The 22,669-nt window shown below is 40.1% G+C and overlaps 1 protein-coding gene across 4 annotated transcripts; it reads left to right on the top strand.

The window, feature by feature from the left end:
- The first annotated feature begins 1,617 nt into the window (after nt 1-1,617).
- On the top strand, nt 1,618-21,817 carry LOC131245614 (protein FAR-RED IMPAIRED RESPONSE 1-like). Of its 4 annotated transcripts, XM_058245189.1 has the most exons (7): nt 1,618-1,924; nt 6,972-7,082; nt 7,160-7,236; nt 16,677-18,965; nt 19,049-19,123; nt 19,245-19,307; nt 21,351-21,817. In XM_058245189.1, exons 4-5 carry the CDS (start codon nt 16,728-16,730, stop codon nt 19,115-19,117), a joined length of 2,307 nt encoding a protein of 768 aa, XP_058101172.1. In that variant the 5' UTR covers nt 1,618-1,924; nt 6,972-7,082; nt 7,160-7,236; nt 16,677-16,727; the 3' UTR covers nt 19,118-19,123; nt 19,245-19,307; nt 21,351-21,817. The 4 variants fall into 4 exon arrangements, with proteins under 4 accessions (XP_058101172.1, XP_058101173.1, XP_058101171.1 ...); XM_058245190.1 differs by lacking the exon at nt 6,972-7,082; XM_058245188.1 differs by lacking the exons at nt 6,972-7,082; nt 7,160-7,236.
- Nucleotides 21,818-22,669: the final 852 nt, after the last annotated feature.

Raw genomic sequence — 22,669 nt, 5'->3', positions numbered from 1 at the left:
GATCATTTTAAGAAATGAGGACAAAAATGAGGCAGATAAATCAAAAACGGACAACACCACAGAAAACAATGCCGAATGAACTCTCACCATTAAAAACTTCTTGGAGCCGACAAAAGTTTCAGATCAAGCCATATTTATGTTTTCCTTTAATACATGTCTTCGTAACCAATTCAACAGGTTGGATGGTAGATAAACATTACAAGGGGGCCTATGAAGTTTTTAATGGCCAGCGTTCAATCATCACTGTTTTCTGTGATACGGTCCACTTGAGATTTGAATCTACCTCATTTTTGAGTGGATGCCTTAAAAATAAGGATAAAAAACGGATGGAAGATGTGGATAACGCCCACGGATCACCGTCTAGTAGCCACGTTGCTAATTCTACTGGTAGTGTCAGTACGCAGTCCGCGTACGGAAGATGCAGTACGCAGGCTCTGAAATATTGTACACGTCACATGCATTTACTCAAATTAGACCGACTAAATACGCTGTCATGAAGTCACAGTCCTCAAATCAATTTTTTTGGGCCATCTTCACCTCTGAACCATGTACGCTTATTTGTTAAAATAGGACCACTGGATTTTTCATTTTTGGCCGTCCAATAAATATCACTAGTGTCAGATAATAGAATAAGTGTAATTTTTGGCTCATGATACTTCTGCACCGGGACCCATAAATCTGACAGTTTGATTAGACTTACTTTTATGCCATGTATGCAGTTTTTAGGTGCCAGAGTATCATCCATCACACTCTGTCAGTGTATCAAAGTTTTTCTCTTTCCAATCATATACTTCGTGAGAAAAACATCCATGCTCTTGAAGACCATGACCTTTCGTGTGCATGTAAGAACCACCGTACAATCTGCACCTCATCAATCCAAATAATAGGACCCAATGGTGTAAATATCCAACATCAGATTGATTGGATTGTACTAAATAATTAATATACATTTGTTTTTTAAATTCAGATGATTCAGTTTTTCAGTTTTAACTGTCCACTTAATGGAAATAAATAGCGAAATTAAGATTATCTGCTTGATGATATTAGGATCAAATCACACTGACGCACAATTACCACGGTTTGGATCGATATAAACATCTGCCACGTTTGAAAACTTCTTGTGCATGTGTATGGAAACTAATACTCTGCCAGCGTATCAACTCTGCAAATCCACTGGTTTATGCACTTCAGGACCACCAGTAAATGTCGCTGAATGGGACCCACATGAAGGGATAATCGGCTAATATGAACTATCCATCTCGTGTAAGATACTATAGATTGTTCATCATTCAATAATCATTAGAGATTAATATAACCGTTTGAGTATTTTCTTTCCAACCGTCAAAATTCAACTAAAATTATCTATGGTCAAGATTATTCACTGTATTCCATTTTTTTATTATGATCCATCTGTTCTATCACCAAAAATACAGACGGTTCGGATCATCCATCGTCACTCCCTATAGGCCATGTGGTCAACGCATACCGCACAAGATGTCAATCAGGAATTGCATAGAGCAAAACTGTAGGCGGAGTTTGCACGTGTGAAGTGAGGGCATACACCTGTGGAGCGAGTAGGTTGGACGAGGATTGTTGATAAGATAGGCGTGTACGACTCGCATCTGAATCGAGACTCGAGAGGGAGATCGCGGTCGAGAGAGAGGGAAGTCGCAGGCTCGCAGCTGAAGGGGGAGGAAGAAATATACGGAATAAGCAGGATCTCCGTCCGTTTCAGGTCCCGACTCCTGACGCATCCAAAATCGAAATTTCTCTTTCCTCGATCTAGCTCTAGGGTTCCGATTCAGGTGCCCCTTCTCTGATCGCTCGATTCTAGGGTTTTGGTGGGACCCAGCTAAGGTTCATGTGGCTCTCAGAGGCGACGCGTGTGACGAGGAGTAGAGCCAAGGAACTCCAACCCCCAAAGGTATGGGCCTGAAACTCTTATCTTTCATGCATGTATGATGATGATGATGATGACGACGACGATGATGCCATGGATGCAATGATGATGATGAAAAGTTCCTGCTTTTCATGGTTTGTTTCATGCGCATCATGGATGTGCCATGCTCACCCTTTACATCCATTCGAATTGGGGTTATTCTCTGTAAAATCTTTGATTAGATATTTCTTTAGAAGAACGACTTCCTTTTTATCCATCTTAAAAAAAAATAAAATTAAGGGCGTGTTTGGATGCGTTATTGAATTGAATTGCAATTTCTAGCATTCTTGTTTTGAGGGTTTTGGACTCCGAAATGCAATTCAGTTACTTTCATGAGGTAATTGCAATTTGAGGGTGACTTAGTCACTGTGAATACTGGGAACTTAATTTGTTTTTGGCATTTTTTGAATCGTTTGCTATTCATTCCCAATCGTTCATCCCAATAACTATGATTGCTTCTTTCTGGTATTATGTGATACTTGACCGGAATCACCCTTTTTATTCATGCGGGAGGCTGTTGCGTACAAGGAGGGCCCACGTTTGAGTGCTCCAGACCGTTCATCTGGTGGGCCTTCCCATCCATGGTCAATGGGTTAAATTTTCTTTTCATGGAACAATCCCAGCATTCTGGCATGTGGGATTTTTCCATTTCATTCGGATAGTTGAATAGATATTCCTTTAACCTTCCATTCTCAAGCCAATAATTGAATGGCTAGTGATTTCATGATGCAGGACAGTATGCAAACAGAAACCAACTATATGCAATAAATAAAATTAAACAGTGAGTATTTCTTCGAGAAAAAGGTGCACTTTAGTAGAATTCACTGATAGAGAAGACATAAGAGAATGCTAGAGGAGATGGCAGCTTTTGGATGCAAAACAGGGGAGGTCCCCTGTTCGTACTTGGTTTCCCTTGCATTGTAGAACTGGCTGAAAAAATACTGGGAGATGTGGTGGTGGACATAGTGACAAATCTCATTCTTGGCAATTTCTCGGGAAGATTTTCAATTTTTGTTTTTTTTCTCCTAGGGATATTATCAGGAAAACCTCACAAAAGTAAAAATATTTACTGTAAATTATTAAAATATGTAAATTCTGAATATATATTTATATAACAAATTCGTTAATGTCTTTACTATTTTTTGAGTTAATATCGCAATAAAACATGATATTTTGAAATATGCCGAGATATATTATCGTGAAAATTTCAAAATCCTGGTGATATTTGTCACACTAGTGGTAGAAAGGGCGAAGCAGAAACTCCCAGCCTGGAAAAGCAGATACTTGTCTTTTGAGGGTCGTTAACTCTTTTTAAGTCAGCCCTTTCAAATATGTAGACCTACTTGAGGTCAATTTGCCATTCCTGAAGAGAGTGGTTGAGTGGAGAGGCTCCAAAAGGTTTGTCTTTGGAGAGAGATGGGAGAAAAGCACAACTACCACCTTGTTGAATTGGTTGAGGTGTGTAAGCCACTGAAGTTTGGTAGGGCCGAAGTGAAGGTGTTAAAGCTCATGAATTTAACACTCTTTGTCAAATGGCTTTAGAGCTTAGGGGTGGAGAATGAGGGCCTTTGGAGGCAAGTGGTGGAGTGTAGGTATGGAGTACGCAATATTGAATGGTATACTTGGGCATTATTTAGTATAGGTGGCTTTTTGGGTGGAGAATAGTTTCCTAAATGAGTTTTCAATATAGGGGAGCTGTTGTAAGCAATGATTTAAATATTGATAGTATCAGCCGGGTATTGCACTTTGACGACATGAAATCAGGGAGGAGTTATTAAACTCCCCCTTGTCACCGAAAATATTGCACGATATTGTAATGTATGGACGATAAATCGATACATTGTGATATTTTGAATATCGCAGTTTAAAACTCTTGAGTATTGTCGATACATGCAATAGTATCAACGATACCGATAGAACAATGCTCACTTTGCGAAAAAATAAAAGAAAAGAACACACAAAAAATCCATTATTTGTCAAAAAAAATTAGGAATTAGATTCCTAAGAGGATTTTGACTAGTCCTTATGAGTTGTTTGGAGAGAAGAGGATTTGGGTGGCGACGGGCTTGAGCCAATCGGTGTTTTTATTTTATTTATTTATTTATTATTGAAAGTGTTTTTTCTTATTTAAATGGTTTAGAATCATTGGAATCAATTTAGTAATCTATGATTTTGCATGTTTTTTATGCTTTATCATGAATTTTTACCTCTAATTTTCAATATTGGGAAAAATAGAGGAATTTAGGGAAATATGAAATTCCCCTTATTGGTGAAACTTGCAATCAAAGTGTGGAAAAATCATATGAGAGTGCTTGTAGGCTTATTTACATATTAATGGAAGTCTTTTGGGAAAAAAAAAAAAAATTTAACTAAAAAATATAAAAGTACAACTCACCAAAATTTATTCCTAAACATATCTTAAAAACCAAACTAATATATATATATATATATATATATATATATATATATATATATATATAAACAAATAAGAAATTAATATATATTTTTTAAAATACACTGACTCACCAAAATTTGTTCCTAAAATACTTGTGTACTGATGAGCGTATGTTGATCTTAATATCAACCACACTCTTCTATTTATTTTAAAAAATAAATTCAATTTTATGGAAAACAACAAAAAATAATTTGAAAATAGTTTTTAGTATATCTATTGTATATTGTAGGATAGATGTAGTACAACTAATTAATATATTAATGTGCTAATAAATTATATGCATTATAGAAATATTAGTTATTTTTATATTTATCATTTAATATTTATTTTAAAAACATTTAAAATTTGTGAAAATATTTGAGATGAGATTATTTGTTGTTCTTAATATTTTTTTTAGCTAATGGGGTCGCATGGGCAAAAAATGTCTTGAAAATGGAAGCAACCCAACATTGGTTGGTAGCATGGGACTCCACTTGCCAACAACCGACATGGGTCCAAGTGCAACTATTGTGGCACGTATCAAAGAGCGGTGGGGTGTCCTCTTTGAAGGAACACCTGGTGGGAGAGGGGGCTATCGGAAGCCCACGTGTTCTGAAGGAAGTGAGAATGTTGATGAATGCGTTGTTGTGGAAAAGGGGTGAGATTGAGAGATGAGTGCAGTAAGCATGAGAGAGAGTTTAGGGAGGAGTTAAAGTGCGTTCGATATGGGGGTCTTGGGGTAGTAGAAGAGGATGACGAAGATAGTCACCCCAAGTATAGACGGGCTGTTGAGGAGTCCTTATAGGAGTGGGTTAAGGACCAAATTAGGCGATGGGAAGTGAGTATGCCTATTTTTGAGGGGTCAACACGGGAGGTTGATGGCGGCAATAGAGTGGGGGGCAACAGCCTGGAGGAAGGGGCGATAGTGGCAAGGCAGTGATAGATAGGTGGGGGTTGGGGTCTAGAATGTGCGACAACAATACTATGATGATATGCTAGATATACCTTCAGATTTGCCAGCGTTAGGGAAGAAGGGGGAAAGCAAAAGCAGCTAAAGGATCTTTAGAGTGGAGGGAATGTGAATAAGAGGATAGGAAAATTTGTGTCGAAGTTTTTCATAAATGACCACGTGTTACCTAAGGCAATTGCGAGTCCGCACTTTAAGAATATGGTTACTACAGTACATGGGGGTGAGAGTAATATGAGACTATGATGTCTTACCTAGATGATGGAGTTCCTGAGATGCACCGTTATATCAACAAGTTGAGGCTATCATGAGAAACATACGTCTAGAATGTGCAACAGTAGTACTATGATGATATGCTAGATATACCTTCAAATTTGCCAGTGTTAGGGAAGAAGGGGGAAAGCAAAAGCGGCTAAAGGATCTTTAGAGTGGAGGGAATGTGAATAAGAGGATAGAAAAATTTGTTGCGAAGTTTTTCATAAATGACCACGTGTCAGCTAAGGCAATTGTGAGTCCGCACTTTAAGAGTACGGTTACTAAAGTACGTGGGGGTGAGAGTAATATGAGACTATGATGTCCTACCTAGATGATGGAGTTGTTGAGATGCACGGTTATATCAAGTTGAGGCTGTCATGAGAAACATATGGGGTTACGTTGATGTGTAACAAATGGATGAGGTTGGCGAAGTTGTCCATCATAAATTGTATGTTCTACTGTAGAGGAAGGATCCATTTTTGGTGCGGTTTTTAAAATAAATTTGTTATCTTTGAAAAAATGTTCTATTGTAGAGGAAGGATCATATTTCTAAAGTCCATTTGTGCGTCCAATGACATTAAGAACATAAATTAAATATACGGACTGATGAAGGATGTGATGAAGGAAGTGGGCAGGAAGAATGTAGTGCATTTCGCACAAACAATAAGAGCGCATTCATAAAATCGGGCAAGGATTTGATGAAGAAATATGTTCTGTACTGGACCCCATGCATAGCCTATTGGATAATTTTGATGCTTGAGGTGGTAGGGGGATAGGCTTTCAATTAAGATTGTGATTGCTGATACTCGGGCAATTATTAATTTCATCTACAATCCCACTTGGCTTTTAGCCAAGATGCATGTGAAGTGTCATGGCGATATAGTGTGGCCTGGGATGACACAATTTGCCACTAATTTCATCACCTTAGAAGGTCTCGTGAAATACAAGCATGGAGTTTGAGACTATTCAATTCTAAAGTGTGAACTGAAATTAAAGTTGTAGTTTTCTAGCGACAACAAATGAAGGGATTGTCATGATCAACCCTTTTTTGGGACCATGCATATACTGTGTAGGTATTTTGCGGCCCATATACAGAGTCCTAATGATGGTGGATAACGAGACATATCCATCGATGGGTTCCATGTATGAGTCCATGTAGTACATGAAAGATGCCAACAAGGCAAAAGTCTTGAAGGTGTGTATGATTTTGTGATGATTGATAGAATAGGACTTTCGATCGCCCACTTCACAAGGCTAGTAAGTATTATCTATTTTTTATATGTTTTAATACTTTATTAGTTTCTTGCATGGTATGGACCCACATGGTTATTTTCTTGACACTAATAAGTAAATATGTGCACCGTGATGGGTTTCAGTATACTTCCTTAACTAGACTCATCGAGGACAATAGCTTAAAGAGAGCAGTGCATGAAGTATTTGAGAAATTATTCCCTAATTCTCCAGAGAAAGCTCATTTTGGGAATGAGGTAAACTGTTGCATTTAATTCTTGCCTAAGTTCTTATCACACATATATTGACAATTAGTGTTAAATGCCATCAACAGATCGTGGATTTTCGAGATGCGGGAGGGCATATCTAGGTGTGAAGCGGTGAGAGAGTCGACGAAGGCGATGATACCATGTGAGTTGTTACATGTAGGTTTATAATTGCAAGTTAGTTTTCATGTTTTAAAATTTCATATGGAACTAAAAAACAACCATGATCAATTTGTAGGCGAATGGTGGTCCATGTATGAAAGTGATTGCGAGATCTTGCAACGATTAGCTACCTGCGCACTCACAGAAACGATGCCATCATCACTTAAATGAGTGAAATTGGAGCGTGTTCTTGTTTGTTCACACGAATAAGCAGAAAAAGATCGTTGCAAGTTTTATGCCACTATAATATGAAGTTTCAAGAGAGGCTACTATGGGTAGAAGGTATAAGAAAAGCAAAAGAGGGCCTGTTAAATCTTACGATGATTGGTTAGGACGCATTTTATGAAGGAGGTGCAAATGACCTACTTTACTTATGGGTTAAGTCAGTTGACCTAGATACAATAGATGGCTGACCAGATCTCAAGATAGCAGAGGAGACAACATCGCAAGGCATGGACATTGGTGCAATTGTAAAGGAGGCAAGATCTCCCTCCAAAGCTTTTAACCCATTGTCGAGGGGTGTTGTCATGATGTTATAGCCACCCTCTTCGACACTGACAACGATATAAAGAGCGATAAAGGTGGTGGAATGGTGATGATGGTAGTGGCGATGGGGGTGATGGTGACGATGATGTTTGTAAAGAGGGAATCAGAGGCCTCTTAAGCCCATTCACTAAGGTGACGTGATGGAAATGATGGCAGTGGCGATGGGGGTGATGGCGACAGTGATGTCCGTGGAGAGACTTAGAGTCAAAGGCCTCTTAGCCCATTCATTGGAGAGAAAATTTTAAGTATGCCACCCAAGACAAAGACTATGATTTTTATCTTGTTCCAATACAGTCTTCTCAATTGAAAAATAAATATGATTACTGTATGAAGTAGTTTGAGTGGTATTGAGGAGTCTTTAGCATGGAGCATGGGGTCCATGGACACCAGTAGTGTGAAAAGCATCTCTAGTTTTGTATCAGTGTATGGATATGGATTATATGATTATGGACCTCATGGATATACGAGTGACTCTAGTAGTTATGGCACACAGATGCAATTTTTCGACTATGACGGATACATTGAGTATGCTTATTCATACATGCAAGGATATCAGAGATGGGCAAATGTATCCAGGAGTTGCACATATTCTCAGCCCATAGCTTGTTCCAAATCCATATGAATTGCAAATGGCGATGATTACACAATACCCATGGATGGGCATGCTGACCAGTTCAGAGAGAGAATTTGAGCTGGTATCATTCTATTATGACCTGGGCACACAGTATATCCGATTGGTGGAGCAACAATACTATGACAACCCCAGTGGAGATGGAGAAGATGACTATGAGTCGCCGCATATCTATGTGGGTCCAAGGCATAGCCGCACAGGCGTAATGGGGGCACATGCATATTTTTACTTCTTTTTTTGGCCTTTGAATGGATTGATTATGTTTTCATTCTCGTCTTGTAAGATTATGAATAGTATGAACTCATTTTCGATATGATTGCATCATTTCTGTCAGGCAACGCATAGTTTAGGACCCTATACAAAGGAAACTTATTATGTGTACTTGTTTTTTGTGATCTTTTGAGTCCTAAGTGTGGAATAATGTCTTCTTAATGCTTTCCCAAAAAGAAAAAAGAAAGCCTTTTTTAACATCTTTAGAAGTTTCATTGAAAAATTAAATCAAGTTTCCAATGTTTCCCAAAAACAACGATACATTCTGCAATACATGCGATATTTCCCATGCAAAACCGATAAGTTTCCGTATTCGAAGGGGGTGATACGTGCTTTGCTATCGATATTTAAATCATTGGTTGTAAGGATTGGTTTCCAAAGAAATTGGGTAAGTAGTCGTAAGTAGAGGTAGAAAACGAATAAGTTTTTGGGCATATTGATCAATAGTTTTGGGAATTTAGAGCATGAATTAGAGAAGGGATGGAAGAAGGGATTGACTGATTTTAGATTAATGTATATGCTATTATTCCAAGTATCCCCGATATTGTCCGTATCTCCAGCTCGATGATACCAATAACACTAGTAGTATTAGAAATTCTAGGTATTGGCGATGTGTGGCTAAGTATTACCAATGTATTGACATCGCCAATGTATCACCAATATTTTCGGCTGTGTAAATTCTAGGTATCGCTTGCATCGTATCAACAATATTTTTTACTGTGTAAATTCTAGGTGTCACTTGTATCGCCATTGTATTAGCAATATTTTGATAATTTCGCCAATGTATCGATATTGTCAAAAATGTCTATTAAGAAACAATTATTTCAAATTGGGCACATGGTTGTATGCATCGTTCAAAGTATCTCCGATGTTATCGAATATCCCCAATATTATCTCTATTTCCAGCTCAGCCATACTGATAACACTAGTTGGGATACCGATAATACAAATAGTATAAAAAGTTTTAGGTATCGGTGATGTATCGCTAAGTATTACCAATATATTGATACCGCCAATGTATCATCAATATTTTCAATTGTGTAAATTTCAGGTGTCACTTGTATTGCCAATGTATTGATATCGCCAATATTTTTGACAATGTAAATTCCAAGTGTTGCTTGTATTGTTGGTATACAGTGGTATTTCGATAATATTGCCAATGTATTGATATCTCTAAAAATCTACTTAATAAAAAATTTTCCCTTTCAATTTTTTTATGGGACATGGTTGCATACAACGTTCAATTTGTCGACAATAATATTGATAATATCGTAATATTATCATTATCACAACATGGGCGATATCAAGACCACAAATTTTCATTTCCTTTCCAGTTGTTGACAATTTTTTAATGAAACATCGTATGTTGTCAATATTTTGAAATATCAATGGATGTTTGGATGGAAGGTTAGATTCACAGATGGGATGGTTGGACTGATTTTTCACAAGAACACATGCTTTTAGGTCCCCATTAAATGGAAACCTATTATGTATGCATTCTTTTTGTAAATTTTTTATTCCTAAATATGCAAATACGTGTATTTTAGCATCTCCTGAAATTTCACCGAAAAATTCCACATTTTCCTCATGTTTCCCCCCCATTTCTAGTTATCAGCGACATTATCAATGCTATCGATATTGTTTCTATATCCCCGGCCAGTGAAACTTGTAGCGATACCGATACTTCAAACACTGGAAGCAAGAACCTAAACAATCAAGGAGCCCAATCACGGAAAAGGAGAAGGGCCTTATTGAAGACCCTAGAAGATGAGAGGCTTCTATTGCAGAAACACCAGGCCAGGTGGCCCAAAGAACCCTGAGAAGCAAGATTCTCCATTTCTTCCTACCCAAACTCCCGCCATCAGCTGTGTGCCAGGACAGGAGGCTTTTGATAGAGGAAGGCATCACCCAAAGAACCCTCGCAAGTTGGAGAGCTTCTAACCACACTTTCGAGAACAGGATGCAGTGCAAGTGTTGATGGTCGATGGATTTTGCACCCTTTAGGCTAAGCAGACAAACATTGGGGAGGACCCTCTTCTAGAGATTGTCTATTGTCAGGACCCACTATCTCCTCACAAGCTGAACAAAGTTGCGACCTTAGGGGGTCCTTTGTAATGCCAGATGACACTCGATAGATGGAGGAAGGAACAGAGTTGATCAAGATAGCAACGTAGAGAGATCATACCGAAAAGACGCCCGACACACTAAGGGGCCAAAAGGAAGAGTCATTCTCTTGTGGGGATAAGGAGATACCCTGCAGACGAGATGATAAGTTAGCAAAACTCAAAATCTCATAGTCCCAAAGGTTCCTTCTAAAGGGGGGAGGCAAATCATATTCACACCCGAGTTTGGGAAACGCTCAGCAAGCGAGACATTAATGTCTAAGGGGGCCAGATTAGGAAAGGAAGAGATAAGGTGTTGATCACCCAAGCATTTGTCAACCTAGAATCTAATCCTACGACCTTTACCCACGGAGAAGCACAACCAATGACAAACAGAAGAGACCACACAGTTATTGCCCTTCCACACGAAGGAAGCCCTATAGAGGGATGAAGATTTGGTCCGTCATCCCATCTGAGAAGTCCCATGTTTGGTAGAAACAATGGATTTCCAGAGGGAGGAATCTTCCTCGCCAAAGCGCCAAATCCATATGCCTAAGAGGGTAGAATTCACCAACTCAAGGCTTTTTGTCCCCCCCCCCCGCGCGGCACGTGTGAATAGTTATACAAACCTCCTTCCAATCTAGCAAAGGAAATTTCCTCGAGAGGGAGCCTCCTTGCCACAGGAAGTCTCTGTGAAGCTTATCAATACTATATATGATCAATTTGGGGAATCTGAAGAGGGACATGAAATAGACAAGGAGGTTAGATAAACAAGCATTGATGAGAGCAAGTCTACCCCCTAGAGAATGGAGGTTGGACTTCCAAGAAGATAGTTTAACTATCTCTCCAACCTCTTAATAATTTTATCCCAGAGATAAAGTGAAGGCTTACCAACATGTAGGGAGCTCCTCCCACCGTTCAGTGGCTTGCTCCACTAGGATCAACTCCACAATGTAGGAACCTAGAGTTTTAAAGAAATCGTCAAACCATCTCTCCAACCTCTTAATAATTTTATCCCAGAGATAAAGTGAAGGCTTACCAACGTGTAGGGAGCTCCTCCCACCATTCAGTGGCTTGCTCCACTAGGATCAACTCCACAATGTAGGAACCCAGAGTTTTAAAGAAATCGTCAAACCAAAATTCTAGGGGAAGATTTGGGAACCTAAACCGGACATTTGAACAACCGAATAAGGACTAGTTTGACAATTTGCACACAAACTCCTTTGCTCCCGTACTGTGGAGCTAATCAGTAAAGAGAACCTTGTCCAAGTTTTCCAATGGACGAAGTGAGACCCAAACTGCCAAAGGGGATAATAAGGCGCAAGAAAATGTCTCTAGGTCCCATAGCACAGTAGAACTCAAACCAAATCGCTAACTCGTCAATGGGAAACCCCCAACTCAGCATGACAACAAGACAGGATTGGAACATATCCTAGGCTTTAAACATAGTATTTGGAGGGACAAAGATGATGGGGATAGGACCTCCGACATTCAACACCGAGATGGAAGGAGAGGCTGCAACACTGGGCTAATGTGTGGTAGGTAAAATGGGGATGGGAACCCAATAACACCTCTTTAAAGGAAACCAGAGATCCAGCCAGGGTTTCTGACCCATTCAACACTATTGAAAGAGGAGAGGAGAAAACCTTTGGGGGAATCTGAGACCTGAGGGTGGGTTTACCCAAGATGTTCAATATCTTGAGAGCTTAGGACTAGAGCTGGGCATCGGTCCTGGTCGGATCGGATTAGGTTCAACTCAACCTGATCCGAAATTCTAAAGGCTTGACCCGAATCCGATTCGATCCGTGGCCGGATCTGGGTCACATGATTCGGACAGATCCGATGCATAGTTTTCGTGACTCGAACAGTGTCCAACTCGGTTAGGAAAACAGAGTCGGATCGGGTTGAGTAGAATTCAGATATATAAATTTAATTAAATTGTTTCATGTGGTGTGGTCTACTTTAACCTTTAATATACCTATGTTTTATACTCAATGGTTAAAATAATATGTAAAAATTGATGAACGGCTTAGATAAAACATACACATCAAGGTGGGCCCTACATGGGTATGAAAGAACTTTCAATCTAACGTACCGAGCGACGAGCGTTTTTATTAAATCTTACGTGCAATGCACGAAAATCAAAGATTCAAAGTACTTGCCTTTTACGCAAGCGGAGCTGTATTGGGTAATTTCTTAAGCCAAGCGAGTAAGGTCTGTACATCTAATCATAGATTATGTGTTATATCAAAACCGTTCATCCATTTTCCAACCTCGTCTTAAGGCTTGAGACAAAAAATAAGACGGATCTAACTATCGAGTGGACCACACGAATGATTTAATAGTGAAAATTATTCTCTGCTGCTATTTGTGGTGTGGGCCACATGATCTTTGGATATTATTTATTTTTTTTCATAATACTCTATAATTATCTCTAAAAGCATATGAACGGTGTAGATATTATAAATACATCACTGTGGGGGCCATAACTTTGATCTCCTTTGAACCGTCCGTACAGCACAGACGTATTACAGCTGTACGCTGGAAACGGACTGGCTACTCCCCTGGCTACCGGACATCCGTACTCTGTGGGCCCCACCATGATGTATGTATTTCATCCATGTTGTCCATCTATTTTTATAAATCATTTTAAGTCATTAGAAAAAAAAAAAAGGTATATTAAAATCTCAAGTGGACCACATTATAGAAAACAGTGTTGAATAAATTTTGACCATTAAAAACGTTATGTAGGCCATAAAAGTTTTCGATCAAGCTGATATTTATTTTTTCCCTTCATCTGGGTCCTCATGACTTAGATCAACATATTTTATACAATCTATATGTTTTATCCACATCATCCATCTATTTTTAGAAAAATTAGGGTAAAAAATAAAAAATATATTTTATACTACCCGCTCGCCTATCGGTTCGGGTCTGTTCGGTGCTGTTCGGGTCCCATCGGTTCGGGTATACGAGTCGGTTCAGTCCGGACAGAGGTCTATCCGGACCCGAGCCAAAAAAAATCGGATCTGGAAACCACAACCCGATCAGGCCCGATCTTGGCCGTCGGTTCTGTTCGGAACGGGCCAGATCGGGTCGGATCCGCCAGATCGGGTCACAAATGCACACCTCTACTTAGGACTCTCAAAGCAAGCACCCTAGACCTTGAGCTCTCTTCCGTAAAATTTCTAGCCATGGAGGCCTTTGATCGCTTTAGACAGATCCTCGACCCTCTCCCTCCTAACAAAGTCTAATCCTCTAATGACTGAGGAACCTTTCACCCAAAGGAATAACTACCTCTATAACCTTACTGAATTTCCCAAAGACTCGAGAAAAGTGCAGTTCCATCCATTCCCTTGGGAAGTGATTCACAAAAAGAGTTGGGAACTCGCGCAGAGGGCTAGAATTAAATTTAGACGATTTTTATTTATCTTCGAAATGCCATTTAACTACCGAAAATGAAATCCAACCCAAGGATTCTTCATTCAAGTGGTTTGGGGGGGGGGGGGGGGTGGGGGGGGGGGGGGGGTTTAGAAGTTCCTATACCGCGAGATGGATCATCACATTGAGAAACGACTCCTGTAGGTGACGGCAGGGAAGAGAAGAGCCAAAGGGGGCGAAGTGTCAGATTTGTGTTCTTCCTCGACTCCTTTTTGACAAAGCTCTAGAAAGTCTGTCTCCATCGTTTGGTTCCTGGGAATCGCTATAAGGCTCTCGAGCAGAGTGTCTCCGGTCCATGGGGGATGGCGGTCGGGAGTCCTTCCGTCTAGAGTCGAAGGGAAGAGAGTCTTGTTGCAAAGGTAAATCTTGTCTTCATCTCTAATGGAGGTATTCTTCAATGAAGTCTCCATTAAGGTCCCTCTAATCTGTAGAGGTTCGTCAGCTGTGAGAAGATGAGATCAACCTACCTCATCTTTTGCCACGACGTCGAGAGCTTGCCCTCGAAAGGGTTCTTGGGTTCCTACTGTGATGGCGATAGCACCTCTAGCAATGAGAGCTATGTATTCTCGAAACATCCCCCGATAGCTATGAAGTTCTCGATTGTTGGGGATCATGAGATCGAGGTTCTCTCAATTCAAGAGCAATCATTCTCTTAAGACAATTTTTTCCTTTTTATCATTAGTGACTGGTAGTAAAGGAACATATAAAATAAGGCAGAGGTCTAGAAAAAAAAAAAAAAAACAGATAAAATGATTTTTTGCCTAACATTTTGCCAATCAAATGTGGTGCTTTTAAGCTTTCACATATGACCATTGTTTGAAGTATCCTCGATATTATCCTTGTCTCCAACTCGGCGATACCAATAACACTGGTAGTTCCAGAAATTCCAGGTATTGGCGATGTATCGCTAAGTATCACTAATGTATCAATATTGCCAATATTTTCGACTATGTAAATTCTAGGTGCCGCTTGTATTGCCAATGTATCAATATCACCAATGTATCGCCAATATTTTCGACTGTGTAAATTCTAGGTGTCGCTTGTATTGCCAGTATATCAACGATTAGAACTGAGCATCGAGTCGAGTCAGACCGAGTTAGTGCTGACCCAACTCGGTTTTGAAATAGACCTGACCCGAACTCAACCCAACTTGGTACTGAGTCTAGCATGCCTAACTCAATCCGAGTCCAAGTTTGGCCTGGACTAATCTGAATTGAGTCCGACCTGGTCACTAGTACCGAGTCGGGTTGAGTGCAGCGGTCCATGGGCTGAAATCATAACTCAAAACTTAGGTGCACCTACTAGAATTGCAGCCTGTCCATCAGCTACACAACATCTCAAATTTGAAACGTCAAATCTGGGTTTTGTGTGTGTGTGTACGAGTCAAGTTTTGAATCGAGTCAAGTCAGTACCGAGTTGGATTTCGAGTCGAGTCGAGTCAAGTTACTGTTGACCTGAACTCGACTCGGTTTGAGTTCGGATTGGACGAAGCTTACTCGGTTCGGATTGAGTTGGGTCTGAATGAGTTGGACGAGTTGAGTTTGTCGAGTCGAGTCCTCCTGTGCCCAACTCTATCAACAATATTTCGATAATATTACCAATGTATCAATATTGCCAAAAATTTGTTTATTAAAAATAATTTCTATTTAAAATTATTTTTTTTTATGGGCGCATGGTTGTATGCAATGTTCAAATAATATCGCAATATTATCATTATCGCAACATGGGCGATATCGAGACCACAATCTTTCGTTTCCTTTCTAGTTGTCAACAATTTCTTGACAAAATATCGTGTGTATTCTCAAATATTGATGGATGTTTGGATGGAAGGTTGGATGGATAAATGGGATGGTTGGATGGATCGATGGGATGGTCGGGCTGATTACTTATGACAACACATGCTTTTAGGCTCCCATTAAATGAAAACTTATTATGCATGCATCATTTTTGCAATTTTTTATTCCTAAATATGCAAATGTGTATCGTAGCATCTCCTAAAGCTTTACTAAAAAATTCCACCATTTTCCTCATGTTTCTCTGCATTTCCGGTTATTGGTGATATCGGTATTGTTTCCGTATCCCTGGACAGTGAAACTTGTAACAATACCGATGCTTTGAACATTGCACATGACCAGTGGACAAAGCACTAATATTTAATTTTTATTTTTATTTTTATTTTTATGTTTGACTTATGTATGTCACTCTTGCTTCCTTGGACACTCGGGCTATTCTAGCTATATGCTATGACCACAAATAAATTGGTTCTATTGTGTATAGCTCTTAACATAAATGGGATGATCCTTTCTTTATCTTTGAATGACTCGTGTTTGTTTGTGCATTTTTGGGGCTATTCTTTTTTTTTTTTTTCTAGTTCATTTGTCACTAGACGAGCAGTGCAATGTCTGGAAATTGATGCTGAAATGTGTTTTGCAGCCTCCTCCGCCGCCGCCTCCTGCCCCTGCTACTCCTTCCCCTGTCGTTGACATGGAAAGTGATACAGCAGAATGTTTCCCTACAGTGGATATTGCACCCTTCATAGGCAGGGATGAAATGTTGCACAAGTCTCCAGTGAGGGAGCCCATTGCAAATGAAGGAGATGCCAATCTAGAGCCCAATGTGGGTATGGAATTTGAGTCTGAACAGGAAGTGTATTCATTCTATAATGAATATGCTAGGCGTGTTGGCTTTGGTGTCACTAAAAGATCCACCCGTTATTCAAGGAGGGACAAATCAATAATTGCTGGGTTTTACGTATGTTCCAAGTATGGTTTCAAGGCCGAGAATGGAAATATCAAAAACCCACGACCGGTCACAAAGGTTGGTTGCAAAGCAATGGTAAAAGCGAGGAGAAAAGACTCAGGAAAATGGGAATTGATTGAGGTTATCAAAGAACATAACCATCCTCTCACCCCAGAGAATGTGCATTTTTTTCGATCACACAAAAAGATTTGCGCACCTCAAAAGAGAAACTCACGCACTCCAGGAGTACAAACTGATGAGTCCACACCACAATCGAACAAGAAAACTGCAATGAGCAAACAATCTGATGGAATGAACAATCTAGGATTAACAGGCAAAGATCGTAAAACTCCAGCAGAGAAAGAGCGGCGGAAGTTCCTTGCAGAAGGAGAAGTGCAAGCTATTCTTGAGCATTTCATGCATATGCATGTGTTGAATCCTGCATTCTTTTATGCAACAGAAGTAGATGAGGAACAGCATCCAAAAAGTGTTTTTTGGGTTGATGCAAGGTCTCGGACTGCTTATACATACTTTGGTGATGTGGTTACCTTTGACACAACGTATTTAACAAGCAAATATACTGTGCCGTTTGCTCCATTTGTAGGAGTGAACCATCATGGACAGCCAGTGTTGTTTGGTTGTGCGCTTTTAGCAGATAAGTCAAAAGAGTCCCTTGTTTGGTTGTTTAAGACATGGCTTACAGCTATGTACGGAAGGCACCCAAAGGCAATAATTACTGACCAAGATAGGGTCATAAAAGCAGCAGTCGCAGAGGTGTTTCCAGAAACCCGGCATCGCCTTTGTTTATGGCGCATTATGAAAAAGGTTCCAGAGAAATTGGGTCAAATATGTAGAGCCAATCCAACATTCAAAGATGATTTTCATGATTGCATATATGATTCTCTGACAGTTGATGAATTTGAAATGAGATGGGACAAATTGATTAATGATTTCAAGCTTGGGAAGCACGCATGGCTTCAAACATTGTATGAAGATCGTCAACAGTGGGTTCCAGTCTTCTTGAAGGATACGTTTTTTGCTGGGATGTCTGTTTCACATCGAAATGAAAATGTCAACTCTTTTCTCGATGCATACGTGAGTGGAAAAACGACATTGAAAGAGTTTGTAGATCAGTATGAGGTAGCTCTAAAGAAACAGATTGAGAGGGAAACCCAAGCGGATTTTGAGACTTTCCACACACCACCGTCATTGAGGTCACCGTCACCTTTTGAAAAGCAAATGTCATCAGTTTACACAAAAGACATATTCAAGAAATTCCAAGATGAGGTTTTTGGAATGTCTGCTTGTTGTATAAATATTGTGCAGCAGGAAGGGGCATACACAATGTTCATCGTTAAAGAATGGGAAGATTTTGAGAAGATGAAGGGAAGGGATTACAAAGTTATGTGGAATGGGCATGAATCAAGAATTTCTTGTATTTGTCGTTTATTTGAGTTCAAAGGCTTCCTTTGCAGACATGCACTTGTAGTCCTCCTCACTGCAGGCGTACCAAAGATCCCGTCGCATTATGTTCTGAAGCGTTGGACAAAGGAAATGAAGAATAGGCATGTGTTGGAAGAAGATTGTGCTGAACAGGCATGTGTTGTTGATCGCCCTGAAACTATGGAACAGCGTTACAATGACCTATGCCAACGATCCATTAAATTCGCAGAGGAAGGGTCATTATCCGAAGAGAGCTACAACTTTGCATTGCACATACTACAAGACTCCATGCAAAAGCTTGTAGATGCTCGTAATTCTATTGGGAGACTTGCACCCAGAATTGAAACAAGTGTGCCCAGAATTGAAACAAGTGGACCCAGAATTGAAGCTAGTGGGCCCAGAATTGAAGCTAGTGGACCCAGAATCGAAGCTAGTGGTAGTCATTACCGAGTCGATGGAAGTCAAGCTAACAATATGGCAAACCTCTCAGTCCTACAACCTGCCAATCAGTGTTACACACAAGAAAGTTGGCAACATATGGTACAGCACTCTCCTTCTAACCGTGGTGTATTTACAAAACTGTATGAATTTCTTGACAACATTGTTTTTCTTACCTATCGCAGGGACGAGAGGATTTTGACCATATGGGTAGTAGTGAACCAGTCTACCACACGAGGAAGTTCTACCAATAGGTGAAGGTATGGAATATGGATTCCAATTTTCGAAAATTGACAGTTTGATCGGAGCATGCTTTGCTGTCTAAAATGACTGATTATGGTTTTTTGATTTCATCTTAATTTTTGCTTGCATGTGTTACAGCTTTTGGACATGCTATTGAAGGCATTGCTGAAAGATACACCAAGGGAGCTCAAGTCTTTCATGGTTTGTTTCTCCAAGCCTTGTTTGTTTCCATGTTATACTTCTCACAGCCACTGATAACTTGCATATTTACCCTTTGATATTCTTGAGAAGGCAAACCTAGTTTCATGTTCTCAGAATAACAAAGCAACCAATGATATCATTGACAAGTAGAGAAATGATGCTCCACTTTGGCGAAATGTGAAGCCTTCAAACCCGCATTTGTCCAGAGCATTGATCTGATCTTCAGTGTCCGTAATGTATTCCGGTCTCCAGTTTGTGTTAGTGAGGCCCATGGTTCGGTAGTCCAGAGCATTGATCCGATGAGCCCCTCCTGCACAGACTTTGCTTCGAAAAATATCCCAAATTGGAAGATTCTAGCCATCCAATCTCTGACCATTTATCAGTTGAACGTGGACGGTTGCTGTATTTCTTTTATGATGGTGTTTTTTTAGGGCATCAATTGAAGGGTTAGGATGCACTGTCAAGCAAATTTTTTGGACCATGGTACATGAAGGTGATGCCAACAGACCAACAGTCTCAGTGACTGAAATATAGCCCTCACTGGTACAAAAATGGAATTCCAAGCATAGTGCCCATATCCTTGTTTGATATTCTCTGCACAGTATCTTTGGGCCCAGAATTCATACCAGTGAAGCCCGCAATTTGGTGATCAAGGCAATTGAGATCTTATGGGCTAGATTCCGGAAAGTCCATTGCCCAAATGTTTCCTGTATTGGATTATCCTACCATCCAGGCTTAGGGATTATTGTAATGAATGTCAATCAGTGCTGTAGCCTGTATGTTAACCATTTTTCAGGTCCATAAATGGTGGGACCATCAGCTCAAATGTCTAGGCCATTTGATTTTGAGGTCTCCTTAAAGATTGGCTCTTGGTGACCTATATTATGGTGTCAATATCTAAATTAGGCAGTATTTGGAAAATCCCACTGCCTGGGTTTGAATACCGAATCTTAATCGCTCCTCTTTTGGTAAACCAGGTTCTTCTATTATGGGCACCGTGATCAGAGATGATAAAGGTCTTATTCACATCCTTTACTGGCCCCATTGCTTGGGGGCTGGTGAACACAGTGGAGGCAATGGCCCTTCTTGACAAACCTTACGAAACTGTTGATCTTTGAAGGGAATCCTTTCAATATGATGTCTTTGGCTTCCTCCACTTGGCCAGGAATGAAATTTCTTTTAATGAGAATCATGTGTTATCCTCTGGGATAAAACATTTCATTTGTCCATACCGTAGGCCATTAATGTGGCCGCCGACGTCTTTGCCCAGGAGGGTGTCAAGTCAGGTGTCTCTTTCTATTGAGAATACTTCCCTTCTCTGATGTATTCTCCTTTTTCCCTTTTAACAAAGTTTGTTAAATTTTTAAAAGAATAAAAAATAAAATAAAATAAAATAAAATCCCATCTATTGTGTGTATTTCCCCTTTTCAGTTGAATATGACCGTACTTGTTCTCTTTCCTAACCATCTATTTTCTGACCACTAATTGAATGGTCCATATTTTCTCATCTGGTGATTTTTGGTGCACTGAGCCCACCCAGGCCAGTTGGGTCCACCATTGTCAAGGATTTGCAATTCTGAGCCATGGCTTCAGTTGTACAGGCTGTAAGCCTGAGTGTGCTGCAGACACTCTTGGTCGAATGTTGTATTACTGTCAAATACCGTAGTGCGCATAGTTCCACATTCAGCAGGTAAACATCAATTGATCAGACTGCCATAGTCGTCCAATTGGTGTGCTCTGTTATCCACCACTATCAGTTCTAAAATGCAATGTCTTTGCTTTTTTTTTTTTTTTGTTCACATGCACACACACCCCACACACTCACGCTAGTGGAATTTCACCACTAGCGTGAGTGTGTTGAAACTCCCGAGAGTCTACCACCCGAGCAAGAGTAAGGACCCATGCAATGTCTTTGCTTGCTTACTAATTGCAATAGCTATTTTGATGAAACTGAGGGAAGGAAACTAATATTTGAATTTGATTGTCTTAAAATGTCAACTAATGCTTGCTTTAGATACTGATCACAGGATTTCTTTTATGCAGGGTGAGCCAAGGAAGGCCCTTTGCAGGGAGCCCACCGCCACCCGCCCATATTAAGCTGGCAGAACCATGTTAGAGAATTGTCAGTGGGTGCCAGTAGTGGGTCAGCTTCCATCTCAGCATCAGAAATCCCTTATCATCAGCAAATGGGGAAGTAGTTGATGTTGTCATTATTACGGGATCTTGAAAGTGTAGTTAGGCTTGCAAATAGGTCGATGTACAATGGAACTAACATCATATATATTGCTAGGGCGTTTCTCGGTCAGTTTCAGTTTAGGAATTTTAGCACTAATGAAAGTGTGATCAGAAGATTCCACTGTTTTCTCAAGGTGCATGTCATAAACGTAGATCCTACAGAGGCATTCTTCTAATCTATCGAGAGTTTTAAGTTGTGTAGTTTTTAACTTTGGAATGTAACCCTTTCTCTGGTGGGGTGTGCTGGGTGTGATTCTTCTCCTTTACTGATGTTACCCTGAGTTTGCAAAATAGGACACGATGATTTTCAGTTTCAAAACATGAAATTGCTACGCAGGCCTTGTTGTGTCTGCTGCATGTGGCAGTTAGGGCTGTCAATGGGTTGGACTGTGCTGAGCAAAATCATAATTTTGGATAGGCCCCACCAGAAGAGTCCAAAATCATCTGCAGCTGGTCCCGGATCCAGCCCATTGACTGCCCCAACAAGGAAAATCAAAATTTTGGATAGGCCCCACACGAACATTCCAAAATCATCTGCAGCTGAGCCTGGGTCCTGCCCGTTGACTGCTCCAATGTCAGTGTTGTATTGAGATTGCAACGGTTCATATGGTGGGTAACCGTTGATGAGGCGCAGCCCAGAGATTACGAACAGACGATTCTGATCTGTCTTTTGCTTGTTGAATGTAGTTCGGAGCTCATTTTTGGTTTCTGCACTTGAAACCCTGTGTCCCAGGCAGTAAGCTAACAGTTGCTTGGTTTTCAGTGATGGACTGATGGTCCATCAATTGAAGCACCTATTATCGGATGAGATTAAACCTTACCATTGCCAAGTTACAATGGCTCTTAATTTTAAAGAAGGGGGGAGAGTAGTTCCACTGGATTTGGGTATAGCAGAAGTCGTTCCTAATTTGATAATACTAGGTTATGTCAACATGAATCATGGCTTCAATACGCACTAGTCTCACCGGAGTTTGTGGTCGTTATCTCCCACCCCTTAAAAGATGTTTACCAGTAGTACATTTTGAAATGTGGGTAAAGATTTCCACCCGCCCAAATAATCTGTCAGAGAGCTTCGTCTCATGGTGATGGTAATTACAGAACACCATCGCCCTCTAAAAAGCAGGAAC

This window comes from Magnolia sinica, chromosome 5 (assembly GCF_029962835.1).
Source record: "Magnolia sinica isolate HGM2019 chromosome 5, MsV1, whole genome shotgun sequence".
NCBI classification, from domain to species: domain Eukaryota; kingdom Viridiplantae; phylum Streptophyta; class Magnoliopsida; order Magnoliales; family Magnoliaceae; genus Magnolia; species Magnolia sinica.
This window is presented reverse-complemented; position numbering and strand designations above follow the sequence as displayed.